This window comes from Peromyscus leucopus, chromosome 4 (assembly GCF_004664715.2).
Source record: "Peromyscus leucopus breed LL Stock chromosome 4, UCI_PerLeu_2.1, whole genome shotgun sequence".
NCBI lineage: Eukaryota > Metazoa > Chordata > Mammalia > Rodentia > Cricetidae > Peromyscus > Peromyscus leucopus.
This window is the reverse complement of record NC_051066.1, coordinates 128,895,005-128,909,632: the sequence shown is the minus strand read 5'-3', so window position 1 is coordinate 128,909,632 and position 14,628 is coordinate 128,895,005. Positions and strand designations below refer to the sequence as shown.

Below are 14,628 nucleotides of genomic sequence, written 5' to 3'. Positions count from 1 at the left end.
CAGCAAGGCTCCTGCTGGTTTGATGGTTATACTTTAGTAACAGGCCACACTATTGTTTTCCCGAGGACTGGGGCCCACTGAGACGGAAGCGCCAGGCCTCGATTTCCATATGTCTCTGACATTCAGGGCTCTGAAGGTTGAGTCTCTGCTTAGACCTTGCTAGTGGTTCTGAGTCCCGGGTATTTGCATACTCAAATGAGCACTGACCTGGGCCTCTCCACCAGGCTCAACCCTAGGCTAAGCTGCAGACTCCTTCAGCTCCCAGCAGGCTGCACGCCATATCTCTTTCATCTGTGTTCCTCCTGACCAGACTCAGCCCCTTCATTTTCTCTTTGGGCTTTTGTGCTGGCTGTTTCTTTTGTCTAGACCTCCTTCCTACTCCTCTGCATGTGCAGAATTTCTAATCCCCAGGTTCCTCCTAGGGACCACTTCCTGGTGGTCCTTCTCAGACGGCTCCTGGACCAAGCCGTGCATCTCCACAGCACCACTGTCCGCCATGTTTTCTCACAGAGAGCAGAAAGCACGAGACAGGGTTGGAGCAAAACAACATCTGTGCTGTGTGTGTGTGTGTGTGTGTGTGTGTGTGTGTGTGTGTGTGTGGCAGATGAGATAGACTGTTTCTTTTTCTTTTTTGTACAGCATTGGGAATAGAACCCAGTGTGCCCTGCACCTAGCAAAGCTCTGTACCACTGAGTCATTTTTGTTGTGCTTATTTTTTTTAAATGGGGTTTTAGGATGCGTCCCTCAGGCTTACATATCCCTTTCTCTTTGCTGGATTCTTGCTCCTCAGACTGTGAGCCAGGGCCATGGAGTGGTAGGTCAAGAGAGCTCATTGTTTAATCCCCATGGTCTCACCTGCAAGCGACCTGCATGAGGCCAGCAGTGTCAGCCACTTCCATCATTGTTGCACTGCCCCTCCCCCACTCAGCCCCAGGCCAGCTGCAGAGCCCTGGGCTTCAGTTTCCTCATTCGAGTTTAACTTTTTTTTTTTTTTTTTTGTTTTTTTTTTGTTTTTCGAGACAGGGTTTCTCTGTGTAGCTTTGCGCCTTTCCTGGAACTCGCTTTGGAGACCAGGCTGGCCTCAAACTCACAGAGATCCGCCTGCCTCTGCCTCCCGAGTGCTGGGATTAAAGGCATGCGCCACCACTGCCCGGCGAGTTTAACTTTTTTTAAGGACAGTCTGCCGCTCAGATCATCTAGCCTGGAACTCCTGACCACCCATCTCCTGCCTCCCGAATGTTAGGATTAGTCATTCACCATCATGCCCTTCATACTTAAGTCTTTACACCTCAATTTCAGGGCTGTAAAATGGGATGAGTTACCTTCCAGTGACCAAGCTCTATTTGCCCGCCAGGACTCTGCTCCTGCACCGACTCTGACTCTGGCTGCTGCAACTGGTTTTGGCCACCAGGGTATTGACAAGTCAGTGCAAACAGAGGCTTAAGCCCCAGTTGCTCCTTGAATGGGTTCTCCTGGAGCTTTGATATTGGGCTGTGAAGAAGCTGTGTTAAAATACTGAGTGATGAGAGGCCACACGGAGAGAGACTAGAAAGATCACCTTGGACATTCTAACTCACGTCCCCTCAGTTCACAGAGTGGTCCACCTAGCCTGCTACAGTCGGTCCAGAGAATCATGGGAAATATTCAGTTATTATTTCAGACTACTAAGCCTTGAGGTGATCTGTTACATAAGGAATGGACAACTTCCACAGCTGGTAATGGAACTCACAGGCAGAGCCCTTCTCTGGTATGTGCAAGGCCCTAGGTTCCATGCCTCACGCCAAAACCCAACAAACCAACAAAATTATTCCAGGAGCTGGCGAGTTAGCTCAGTGGATAAGAGCACTGGCTGCTCTTCCAGAGGTCCTGGATAGGGTCCCAGTGCTGCAGGGTGGCTCATAACCATCTGTAACTCCAGTTCTAGAGGTTCTGATGCCCTCCTCTGGCATCTGAGGGCACCAGGCAGACATGTGGCACATAGACTTACATTCAGGCAAAAGACCCATATACATAAAATAATAAACTCAATCTTTTCTAAAAACCCATTCCACAGTTTTGATGTGAGCTCTGTATGAATTGGTCCATATGAAGAACACTCCATATCTGCAGGTTCTGCATCTGCAGAATCAACCACCGGACACTAAGAATATTCTAAAAACAATTTCATCTGCATTGTCTCTACAGACTTTTTAAAATGATCATTATCCCCTAAACAATACAACGTGACAACTATTTACATGCATTTATGTCGGATTCCATAAGCCTCCAGTATGCAGTACACAGGAGAATGTGCCTAGGTTTTTTTGTAAATACACGATTTTCTATAAGGGACTTGAGCATACGGAAGGTTTTGGTATCTGTGGGGTCCTGGAACAATCCATGTGCATGTGGAGGGGATAAGTATTCACATAATAGACACAGAGCGCTCAAGTGAGGTCACCTTTCCTGACCATCATTGGCATAGGCTCACCTGGGCTGAGAAGTCAATGAGTTTTGGCAATGGCTGCTTGCTACCTTCTGCACTCTTCAGAAACTCCAGCAGGCTTCCTGCAGAGGGGATGGAGAAGGAACGTTGTCTACTAGACCTTAGTGAAAACTAGCTAACACTTTCTCATAGCGCTAGAGGATTTTCTTCTTTGTAGTGAAAGGATTGACCCAGGGCCTCACACATGAGAGGCAAGTGCTCTACCACTGAGCTACATCTCCAACCAACTTTCTTTTTGAGATGGCGCCTTGCTATACTGTCCGGCTGATCTCTAATTTCTGGGCTCCAGCTATCTTTCCACTTCAGCTAGCAAAATAGCCATGACTACAAGCTTTCCTCTTGCCCAGCCATAGTGCTGGAGTTAGGACTGCTACTTACTGCTCCTAGTGTCTGAGTGCCAGAGCCTGGATTTCTCTGAAAGGACTCTTTGGTTGCCAGCTGGACTCTTTAACTGAGGTAGACTCATGAGATTGGTGCCCAGGGCCTGGCTTTAGAAAACTGGCTGATTGTAGATTTGGAAAATGGAAAAGGTTTTGACATTTCAAGTCACATTGGATGATGTTGTGTGAGATGTTTATCCAAAAATGAGCAGGAGCTGAAAATGACTATAGAACAGTTATCTTAAAATAAATAAATAGATAGATAGATAGATAGATAAATAAATAAATAAATAAATAAATAAATAAATAAATAAATAAATAACAATTAAAAAAGAAACCTGGAAAAACCAGGTGTGGAGACACAAGCATTTGTGAGGCTATAATCCCAGTACCTGAGAGGCTGAAGCAGAGAGCTGCTGTGAGATTGAGGCTAGCCTGGGCTACATAGTCAGTGCCAGGATAGCCTGGGCTACAGAGTGAAAGCCTGTCTCAAACATTCCTGAGATATGCTGAATGATCACTGGTAGGGTAGCCCAAAGCTTAGTAGCCTGGAGTGACAACATGAACATTTCCCATGATGCTGTGCATTGGTCATAACAGGCCTGGTGGACCACACTGTGAAGTGAGGGGATAGAGGTGGAACATTCAAGATGATGTCTCATCTTTATGGTCTCTCTCCGTGTGGTTTCTTGTCCCTTAGTACTCCAAGCAGGGCTTCATTACGGTCCAGTACCTAGGTTCCAAGGTACAAGTCACAAGGAAGCCATGTACCTCTTCTGTTGTCCCAGAGGCTCTGCCTGCTCCCTGCTCTGAAGACCCTGCCCTTCCTCTCCATAACCACCCTTCACATGGTCTCACTCTGAGAGTCAGGCCAGACTGACTGTTGGTGCTTTTGCGAGGACTTGTCAGAAGGGCCAGAAGAGCCAGGTCAAGGTCATCTTTGAGTCTGAAAGAAGAAGTCTGCTTGGACCATAGTCCGTCCTAGCCCACGCACCTTTGGCCATGAACTCCGTGACAATAAAGATGGGCTCCTGAGTGACCACAGCATGCAGCTTCACCAGCTTATCATGCTGCAGCGTCTTCATGAGGTTGGCCTCTGCCAGGAAGGCCTCCACAGACATGCTCCCTGGCTTCATGGTCTTCACCGCCACTTTGGTGTGCTTGTTGTAGGTGGCTGGAGAAAGCACAGAGCAAGGAGCGGGGTGTTAGGATCCAGCAGTCCTGGAGGAACCCTCCCCATCCACCTAGTCCTTTAAGACAGAGAGAGGGCACCACCAGCTGCGGGCTGGAGACCAGTTCCCTGCTTCCTAGCCGAGAGCGACTGAACAAATGACCTCAGTTCTCTGGCCTGTGTTTCCCTCATTTGCCAGGTGGAAATGAAAATAAGCACTCACTCTGAAGGGCTCTTTGCAAGAGTGAAAAACAGCCTTGTATCTAGGCCTGGGGCATACACCTGTCACCCTAGAACTCCCAAGGCTGTGATGTAGAAGAGCTGGCAGCTCCAGGCCAGCCCATGTCTCAAAAAAACAAGGGCTGGTACTGGAGCTCAGTGGTACAACACTTGCCTACCACGTGCAAGGCCCTGGGTTTGATTCCCAGCACTGTAAAATAACGGTAATAATGGGTAGTAACCCTTAAAGCACTAATTAGATTGTGACACTGTGGGGCGTTTACCCACCACCCCCACAGTTCCCCAGAGCTTTCTTGAGTGCGAGCAGCAGGAAATATTAGATAGAAGGATTTAGAGTGTGGAGATAAGCAGATAGAAAATACAGGATAGCCTCGAGAGGGCCTGAACCTATTTCAACGGGCCCTGACAGTCTCCGCCCTAGGGTATTTATAGAAACGCCAAGGGGTGGCACAAAAGACACCCCCCCCCCTCCAGCACAGCCAAGTGCAGACATCTCAGACACCTGCACTCAGGCCTGTGGTCCAATCATCCTCTCTATGCAGACCTGCTGGGTAAAGCCACGAGGAACCTGAAAATGGGCTCCCACAGGACATGAGCCTGCATGCACAGTGTTTAACTCTGCCTTGAAACAAATACCAGATTCACTATGCCCCACAGGCCCTGTGTGACTTGGCCATGCCCACTTTTCTGTCCTTGTCTTCCACCAAGTTCATCCCCAACACACACTCACAACCAGTGACTGAGCCAGGGCCTCATACTAGTAAAGTGCTCTACTACTGAGCTACATCCCCAGACCCCTTTCACTTTGTATTTTGAAACAGGGTCTTACTAAGTTGTCCAGGTTGGCCTTGAACTTGTGCCCTCCTGTCTCAATATGTAGCTGGGATTATAGGCCTGGATCACTAAATTACTCTTACTTTCTTTTCAACAATTTAATCACCCCCCCCACCCCCCATCATCCCAAGAGGCTGGTTTTGCCAGCTCCAGAGGTAGGCTGGCCAACTCCACACAACAGAGAGGGCCTTTGCCATCCAGGGCTCCGGCCTCCTAGAGGGCAGTTCCTTGACCCTCAAGCCTGACCACAAAGGCAAAATAGTGATTTCCCAGTAGACAATTTGGTTTGTTATCTGAGGAGTGGCCCTTTGGGGTTATTATTTAAATCTCCTCTGATGTGTGTTCTCCCACACCGGCAGGGCCCTCCCAGCCTTGGAGACTCTGGCCCCATCTCCTTACCCATCCACACTTCTCCAAACTGCCCGGCTCCAAGTTTCTTCTCCATCTGGAGGGATTCTCGAGGAATCTCCCAGGCATCTTTCTCCCATGGCTTCTGGGGTTTGGGAGACACACATGGCACTGACAGCTTCTGGCAGAGCCCATCCTTGCCCTCTGAAACAGAGTGCCCCATTCAGCAGGTGGTACACTCCCCAAAGAACAGAGCATGATGAGATGCTACCCGGGTGCCTCCACTTCCAAGTCCAACACGCCCAGACCTTCAGGACTGCCCCGAGTGACTGTTCCCCTGACAAGGACAGGAAGACCTCTGGGTGCCTCAAGGTCGTCACTCAGAATCCCATGTGACTGGGATTCTGAGAGACAGGCCCTTCTTAGCGGGGGCTGATGTGATCCAGTACTTGCCTATCATGTGCCAGCCTCTGGTTCCCTCCCCAGAAGCAGACAACCATTGTCAAACACAGCCAGGATGCTGAGGAATAAAGGCTGTGGCTAGGGATAGCACCCAGCTGGGCTGCACTGTGCAGTGGTGACCAGCTTGGGCTCTGCCGTCAAGTGTGGGGGCAAGGCCTTGGGCAGGACTCACTCTTGTAGTGGACCACAAGTTCCTGTAGGCTGCTGAAGGTGCTCCTCGGAGAGATGTAGAAGCCGCCACTGTCCAGTGTCCGGATCTTATAATGCTTCACCGTGTCCCCGTGCTGGGGGTCGTAGTCTCGAACAGACAATGAGTAGCTCCCTGCATTGGTCCAAGAGAAGCCCCTCAGAATGGCACCTCAGAGGCCTGGCCACCTGATGTCAGTTCCTGGACATCTTTATGATTCCCTGTGAGGCCTCTGCTGGCATCATGTGAGCACATGCACACCTGGGCAGATGCTCACGTCACTAAGAGTGGGCTGAGGCATCGGACTGCATGGGTTCCCATCCCAGGTCTGCTACTCTCAGTTATGAGCCCTTGGGCACATGACTGCATGGCCTTTCTATGCCTCGGTTTTCTCACCTGTAAAACAAGAGTTTTACAGGTCCGTCTCATCACATTGCCCAGTGACAAACAGAAGTAATGCTTGTAAATGACTTGGGACAGTCAGTAAAGCTGGTCATCACTACCACTTCATTATTTCTGATCTATCAGCTATCTATCCATCTACTCATCATCTACCTTCTAGCTATCTATCAACCTATCTGTCTGTTATCTATCTATCTATCTATCTATCTATCTATCTATCTATCTATCTATCTATGCATCCATCTACCATTTATTTAAAGAAGAAAAAGCCCAGATGCCACACTAATTTGGTAAAGAGAGAGAGAGAGAGAGAGAGAAACAGAAACATACAAATAAAAAGAAAGAACAAAGAAAACCTAGTCTGATTATGAAATGTGAAAAATGTACTGTGGTCAGCTGCATCATGGTCCATGATAGTCATATGTGAATCCTTGCACCTGGGAATATGTGACCTTATATGACATAGAATCCAAGGGGTTCCAAGTGAATCCAGAAGGGTGTTTATCAGAGGGAGGTGGTTAGTGAATGTACAGGTGGAAACAGGTGCTGGAGAGGAAAAGCCATGAGCCAAACAATGCTGGTGGCCGCTCAAAGCCCCAAAGGACAGAAGTGATATGGGGCCCACCCCCACCCTGCAAGCTTCCAGAAGGAGCCAGTCCCACAGACACCTTGAGCCCAGTGAGTGCAGACGCTTGCCTTCCAGAATTGTGAGGTAATAGATACATTACTCTAAATCATAGCTTGCGGTAAGCTATGGCACAGATTGTCACATGGACCAGAGACACACACGTCTTCCAGTCCATGGCCACAGTTTGCCATGTGTGAGCTATGCTAACCAGTCTCTCTGCCTTGCATTCTTTTTCTTTTTAATAGCACAGTGTCATAGGCTTCAGGGGAGGTTTAAATTGCTGAATGACAGTTGACTGTACATGCCAAGCACTGTTCTAAGTATGCTGGTCAAGTGAACAGCAAATGAATAGGAATAGTACACATTTCAGTAAGTTAAAATTACATGATGAATGAATGGGAATAGTATGCATTTTAATGAATTAAAATGACATGGGTTATATTACTCATGATAGTGAATAGCCTCCTGAGGTATTATCAGCCTCATTTTATATAGGTGAGGAAACTGAAGTGTCAACATAACTTATTTGGAGTCACATAGCTGGTCAGTGGCACATTTGGGTTCCAAACCTGGCCAGTTGGCTCCAGGGCCCCTTCTTAGCCACTCTGTCCCAGTCAAGGGGGCAGCCCGGAGTAGCTGTTGCTAGATAGGGTATGCAGGATCTGGGAAGCTGCCAAGTGCTCGGGGCCTCATTCTAAATCTATTTGATCTCCAGCATACCCCCTTCCCCAGAGGGTTATGGAAGCTAGCCAAGCCCCCCTCCCGCCCCCCTCCTTATCCACGGGTCTGCCATGGTGCCATTGATTTCTCTGCTTCCCTGCAGAACTGGACAGCCCAATCGCTAAACTATCATTGGCACAGCTGGAGGCAAGAAGCTGTGCCTCCCTGCAGCGTAAATGCTTGCTGACCTCAGACGTGGATGGAAGAACTGATCCCAGACACACAGATGCCTTCACTGTCTCCAAACCTATGTGCCTCACAGTCCCAACCAGGCCACACCTTATACAACTGGCTGACCTATTCAAGTGACTTTGAAAGCAAGTGACAGCCCAAGGCTTGCTGGACACGTGAAGTCTGAACTCACATAGCGCCTGTGTGCCACTCTGGGGAACTCACCTGGGTGGTGCTAGTTGGAACCACTCTCTGTGGTTTGAGGTAATTTTTTCTTTTTCTTTTCTTGAAATTCTGGTCACCCACTAAAGATGCCACCTTTTTAGTACAGAAATTTCAGGACAAGACTCCTGATATCTACCCATCCATGACATCTTCCTATCCACATGCCCCCAAGAGCTTCCCCCCACTATGTCTCTATGGGATAGAGCACATGCAGGTCATGTCATGCTCGTAGAGGTCAGAGGACAACTCTCAGGAGTTGGTTCTTCTTTTTACCATGTAGATCCTGGGGATCAAAGTCAGGCTGTCAAACTCGACATCAGGCATCTGGCTAAGCCATCTCGCTGCTCCCACCAAGACAGAACTTTAAGTGAGTCCCAGAGGTTGTTTTGGGTCTAGCCTCACCTCACCCCACACTGCTTCCTCACCAGGGAGGAACGAGACTTGTGGGCAGGACACAGTAGGTTAGCTATTTAAAAAATTAAACCAGGAACTTCATCAAAGTTGGGGACCAAGTGTCAGCAGGATGTATGTTTGCTGTCAGGGCTCAGACCACTTCCGGTGACCTCAGCCTGCATCTACCAGGACTGAGGACAGCCACCCAGCAAAGACCCTTCGCCCTCCCATCGCTCAGAGCAGCAAAGGACAGAAGAAAGCCTGGCAGCATGGCCACTTGACAGGGCTGCTCGGCCCTCCTCAGAGAATGTCCCTAGGGGTGGGAGGTGGCAGCACGGGGCACAGGCAGGCAGGGAGGGCTGGCATCACCTTTGGTGGTCTCACTGTCCCTGATCATGAAGGAGCCTAGCACATTGCCGGGAGCCAGGAGGTGGCGCTCTGCATCCTTCCGGCTGATACCCTTGAAGAACCACCTGCCAGAAATTAATGAGTACAGTGTGAGCCTCAAGATGGACCGGCCTGTCCTGCTCATATGATGCCCAGGCCATACCTTGACAAGCCCACCCAGAAGTCAAGGGTCAAGCAATTTCATCATTTTTCTTACTTTTGGGGGTGGGGGTGGGCTGGTGGGAAACAGCTATTCTCGTTCTCTCTCTCTCTCTCTCTCTCTCTCTCTCTCTCTCTCTCTCTCTCTCTTTCTCTGTGTCTCTCTCTGTCTCTCTCCTTCCTCCCTCTCTCCCTCCCCTCCTTCCTTTTCTCCCTCCCTTCTTCCCCCCTTCCCTCCCTCCCTCCCTCCCTCCCTCCCACCCTTCCTTTTTCTCTTCCTTCCTTTTTTTTCTTCCCCCTGCTATTTCGGGTACAGATGGAAAAGTTCCTGTTGTAAAGGCTCAGGCAATTCTCACTCTCACTAGGACAAGGAGCAGTTTGCTACCACAATGGGCAGGGAGCCCTGAGAAGATGTCAGCTTGCCTCAACCCTGCTGGGTGACTGTCATTCTATTCTCTGTTTCCTCAGTTATCAACAAGGGAGAAAGACAGCTAGCATCCATCAACCCCCCACCCCCCACCCCACCCCCACCCCAACCCCGCCACTCTGGCCTCAAATGCACAGAGATCCACCTGCCTCTGCTTCCCAAGTGTTGGGATTAAAGAAGTGGGCCATGAAGCCCGGCTCATTTGTTTTTTAAAAATAAATTCCTTCTCTCTCTCCCCCCACCTCTTGCGTGTGTGTGTGTGTGTGTGTGTGTGTGTGTGTGTGTGTGTGTGTTGTGTGTGTATTTGTATGTGTGTATTTGTGTGTGTGTGTGTGTGTGTGTGTGTGTGTGTGTGAGAGAGAGAGAGAGAGAGAGAGAGAGAGAGAGAGAGAGCTGGTGTCCATGGAGGCCAGAAGAATGTCAGATCCCCTGGAGCTGGAGTTACAGGCAGTTGTAAACCCCTGTGTTGGGAACTAAACTTCAGTTTTCTGGAAAGGCAGCCAGTGTTCTTAACCACTGAGCCTCCAGCCCCAGCCTACCTAGAGACCTAGCTCTATGTAATTGTCATCTTTATTATTCTTATTTTATAGTGATCAAACTGGATAACCAAGAGGACAAGTAGCTTGTCTGGAGTCACGCAGCTTGGAAGTGGAAGAGACAGGATTGGAACCCAGACTGTCTAGCTCCAGAGCCCGGGTGTGAGAGCTCATACTCAAGAGGGAGACAGACAGATGTGCATGTATGGATGACCAAAAAACCCAATGTTCCTTTTTGCCAGTGGGATATGTTCAGAAGGAAGTAGAAACAGGCTTCCTGGGAGCCATCTTGGACAGGGTGTTGGGACAGGCCTCTGAAGTCTAAAGCAAGGGGAGAAGCAGCCAAGCCAAGAGCCCCAGGGGGAGGGTGCCGGCAGGGGAAAGAGTATGTGTAACGGTGCTGAGGTGGGAGCAGGTCAGTTTTGCTCAGGCCACTTTCTGGAAGACAGGGATGGAACACTTACTCCTCCGTCTCCAAAGAGTTAACACGAGCCACATAGTTGCTTGGGATGTAGCCTTCTTTACGGGTGGACAAGGATCGTGCCCTCCACCACTCCCCAGACCTAAGGGAAAGGAGGGAAAGAAGGGTCAGTGGGTGCAGGAACCCTTCAGTCCCTTGTGGCCCCCACTTAGGCCTAGAAAGCTCCTCCTCCCCACACTCAGGAAGCCAGGAGGGTGAGGCACAGGACACCCAGCATGTGCCTGGACTAGGGTAGAGGAGCTGATAGTCTCCACAGGAATTTGGGGTGAAGTCTGTCCCTGAGTCACAGACTACACCCCGGGTCTTTGGATCCCTTCTCCTTCCTGGACTTTTATCCTTGGCTGGACTACCCTTACCCAATCCAGGACCTGTGTCCAGGAAGCACTCACATTGATTGGTTCAGCAGGGGTCCAGAGCAGAAGGCTGTGGGCTCAGGGTTTGACTGTGCATGGCCAGGTCCCACTCTGGGATCTCAGTATAATCTGAACTCTTGTAGCAGCCCGATGCTGAAAGCTGTGACCATCCCAGGTAGGGAACTCAGAGACCCAGGGATGTCTGAGTGCAAAGCCTCCAGAAGGGGCCAGGCCTGCAGGGACTCCTGGAGCCCAGTCACAGGAGCCTTAGGAAGGCTCTGCAGAGAGCCTGCCTGGAAGGGGACAGTTCCTGTCACCGTTTCTGTTACCCAAGAGGTAGCAAAGTCCTCCTCCTCTGTGGTATGCACTCAAGTTCTCATCTGTCATTTACTGCCAGAGTTAGACAGGTTCTCGGGTTCTCTAATGATGCAGAACAAGAATGTAGCTAAACCCGGCAGGTGGGTGTGTCTTAGGACCAGGCTAGAACTCACTCCTCCAGGACCACCATCTGGTCTCCCTTCTGGAAGCTGAGGTCTTCACGGTGAATGGCCTCGTAGTCATAAAGTGCAACCACAACGATGTCCTCAGAGCCTGCCAGGGAAGGAGATGCCAGGATGAGACCCCGTGCCGGCCCCCAGCACCCCACTCTGGACCCACTCCTTTGCCTGTCTCATAGATGACCGAGCGAGCAGCCTCCAGTGCTGGGTGTGATGCTGGTTAAAGCCCATAGGACCCTGCCCACATCACTGGGTGATGTTCTCAAAACACAAGAGCTCTGGCAAGGGACTCAGGAGTAATTCAGAGGATACTCAAGGATGGAGTGCTGGTTAGTTTTCACCAACTTGACCCAAACCAGAGTCACTTGGGAAGAGGGAACTTCAAATAAAGAATTGCCCAAGTCAGATTGACCTGTGGGCAAGTCTGTAGGGCATTTTTTTTTTTCTTGATTGATGGTTGACGTAGAAGGGTCCAGCCCCCTAAGGGCTGTGTTTCCCTTGGACAGCTGGTTTTAGATATATATAAGAAATATATAAGAAAGCAGGTTGAACAAGCCAATAAGCACTGTTTCTGGGTGATCTCTGCTTCAGTTCCTGTTTCTAGCTTCCTGCCGAGTTTTTGCTCTGACTTCTCTCAGTGACCGACTGTGATCTGCAAGTTGTAAGATGAAATAAACCCTTTCCTCCCCCAAGGTGCATTTGGTCATAGTGTTTTATCACAGCATCACCAAAAACAAAAACAAAAACAAAACCCTTAAACCAACCAAACAAAAACAAATTAATACAGATGTTTTTGACTTTTTCCCATCAACTACATACAACTCAGAACCTAAGCTAATAGATGGTACACGATGCCGGCGACCCCTGCCTCCAGATACTCACCCTCCACAAACCCTGGGGGCATGCTGTTGTTGTTGCTTGGCCCCTGCAGGAAGAAACAGGAAAAGGACATGGGTCTAAAGTATGAGGAGCCTGTATTGAAAGGATATCTAAGGACACCTTGCTCTGGCCCTGGGTCCTGGTAGGAGAGGATTACAGGCCTAGGTGGAGTCACGTGGCATAATAAGGAGCAGAGCTTGCTCAAGGATGGAGATCTCTTAGCTTGTGACCTGGGCCTTTGTCTTGAAATACTGGAAAAGGCTGGATTGCTCCTCCCACAAAGAGAGAGAACTGGTCCACATCAGTGTTTTTTATTGATATCTGAAGGTACCTTGGGTACCAGGTTTCTCGTGAACAGACTTCATCATGCTTGTGCAGCAATCTGAGAGCCCAGTGAAAGAGGCATGGTCACCAGGGCCATGGGGCTCTAAGTATCACTTAGAGGACTTCACAGGCATTGCTAAGTGAAAACAGCTTCTTCTGCTATGGTGGTTTGACAGAAAATGGCCCCCAAAGGGAGTGGCACTATTAGGAGGTGTGGCCTTATTGGAGTACGTGTGGTCTTGTTGGAGGAAGTGTTACGGAGGAGACAAGCTTTGAGATCTCATGTGCTCAAGCTACACCCAGTGTCTCAGACCACTTCCTGTTGCCTGCAAGTCAAGATGTAGGACACTCAGTTCCTTCTCCAGCACCATGTCTGCCTGCACACCACCATATTGCACCATGATGATAATGGACTAAACCTCTGAAAATGTAAGGCACCCCAGTGAAATGTTTTTCCTTTATAAGAGTTGCCATGGTCATGGCGTCTCTTCCCAGCAATAGAAACTCTAACTAAGACATCTGCTGGACATTACATTATTGAAGCTGGGCATGGTGGTGCACACATATAATGCCAACACTGGGTGCCAAGCAGCCTGAACTACAGAGTGAGACCCTGTCTTCAAAAGTGAGCATACAAACAAGCAAATCATTATATATTTATATCAAACACGGATACATATTTCCCGTGGACATGTACTTGGTACTGGATTGGTAAATGCATGGAAAAGTGTTTTTAAATGTCCATATCAAACTGATAATGATTGGTGCTTTTAGGGAATGTGTCACTAGCCCAGCTCTGTAATTCATGACGTTTTATCTTCAGTAAGAGTGTGCCTCCTGTCACACGTGCCCTTACACATTCGTTTGAGGAAGCACTGAGGGATAATTGATGTTTGTTTTGAAAGATTCTTAAAGGCTCCGAGATGTCCTTAAGGATGTCATCCAGGGTTTCTCGAACAGATTTGGCCTGGGAACACCTTCTCCTAGAAACATTCTCTTACTTACCTCCACCTCTGGGTCAGCACCAAGGAGGAGGGAACAGCATGAGCTCTGACAACTTCACCCCTTCTCAGGAAGGACAACCCAAAGCTGACCTCCAGAAGCAGGGCTTTTCAAGTGAGGAAAATACCCAGGGATGGAACCAACTCAGGATGTCACCAGTGTGAGACATTTGTGTAACCACAGGCTGTGTTAACAGAGGTCAAAAAGGGAGGGGGCGGCCATTGCATTATTTCCTCTTCTCAGGAATAGTCCTATTCTGAGCCTCACACTTGGAGAAGGACACGTAGAACAGAAGTCTAGGGCTCACATCCTGAGAAGGCTCAGAGGGGTGGACCTGGGGCAAGCTTTTGCCTTCACAGTGGGCTGTCACTGGGTGAAGGGACTGTATGCATTTGGGGCAGGCTTGGGATAAAGGGGGAGGATTATGTGTAACTGACCTCCCTTCAATAAGGAAGAACTTTTTTTTTTTTTTTTTTTTTTTTTTTTTTTTTTTTTTTTTTTTTTGAGACAGGGTTTCTCGGTGTAGCCGGGGCTGTCCTGGAACTCACTCTGTAGACCAGGCTGGGCTCGAACTCAGAGATCCACCTGCCTCTGCCTCCAGGATGCTGGGATTAAAGGTGTGCATCACCACCACCCGGCTGAGGAAGAACTTAAAATATTATTGTGTGTGCTCTGCGAGTGCATGGTGTGTGAGTGTGGACGCCCCTGTCATGGTGTGCATGTAGCTATCTCTGTGACGTCACTTCTCTCCTTCCACTTCTGTGGGGCTTTAACTCAGGCTGCCAGGCTTGCAATGCAAGTGCCTTTTCCCCAGACCCACCTCACTGACTCAGGAAGAGCTTCCTAAGGGACCAGCAGATGAAGGGATGCACTCCCCTTTGGGAAACACTGAGAATGAGCTCCCTCACCACTAGCAAATGAAGGGAAGGACCCAAGG

The 14,628-nt window shown here is 49.3% G+C and overlaps 1 protein-coding gene across 1 annotated transcript in view; it reads right to left on the bottom strand.

Moving 5' to 3' along the window:
- The window catches only part of Hck (HCK proto-oncogene, Src family tyrosine kinase), a 51,926-nt gene that overhangs the window by 17,585 nt on the left and 19,713 nt on the right, over positions 1-14,628 (bottom strand). The window contains exons 3-10 of the mRNA XM_028887461.2: positions 12,369-12,411; positions 11,481-11,580; positions 10,620-10,718; positions 9,016-9,119; positions 6,093-6,242; positions 5,510-5,662; positions 3,860-4,039; positions 2,471-2,547 (exon numbers count right to left, since the gene is read on the bottom strand). Coding sequence (XP_028743294.1) covers positions 2,471-2,547; positions 3,860-4,039; positions 5,510-5,662; positions 6,093-6,242; positions 9,016-9,119; positions 10,620-10,718; positions 11,481-11,580; positions 12,369-12,411 — 906 coding nt within the window. The remainder of the gene's footprint in view (positions 1-2,470; positions 2,548-3,859; positions 4,040-5,509; positions 5,663-6,092; positions 6,243-9,015; positions 9,120-10,619; positions 10,719-11,480; positions 11,581-12,368; positions 12,412-14,628) is intronic.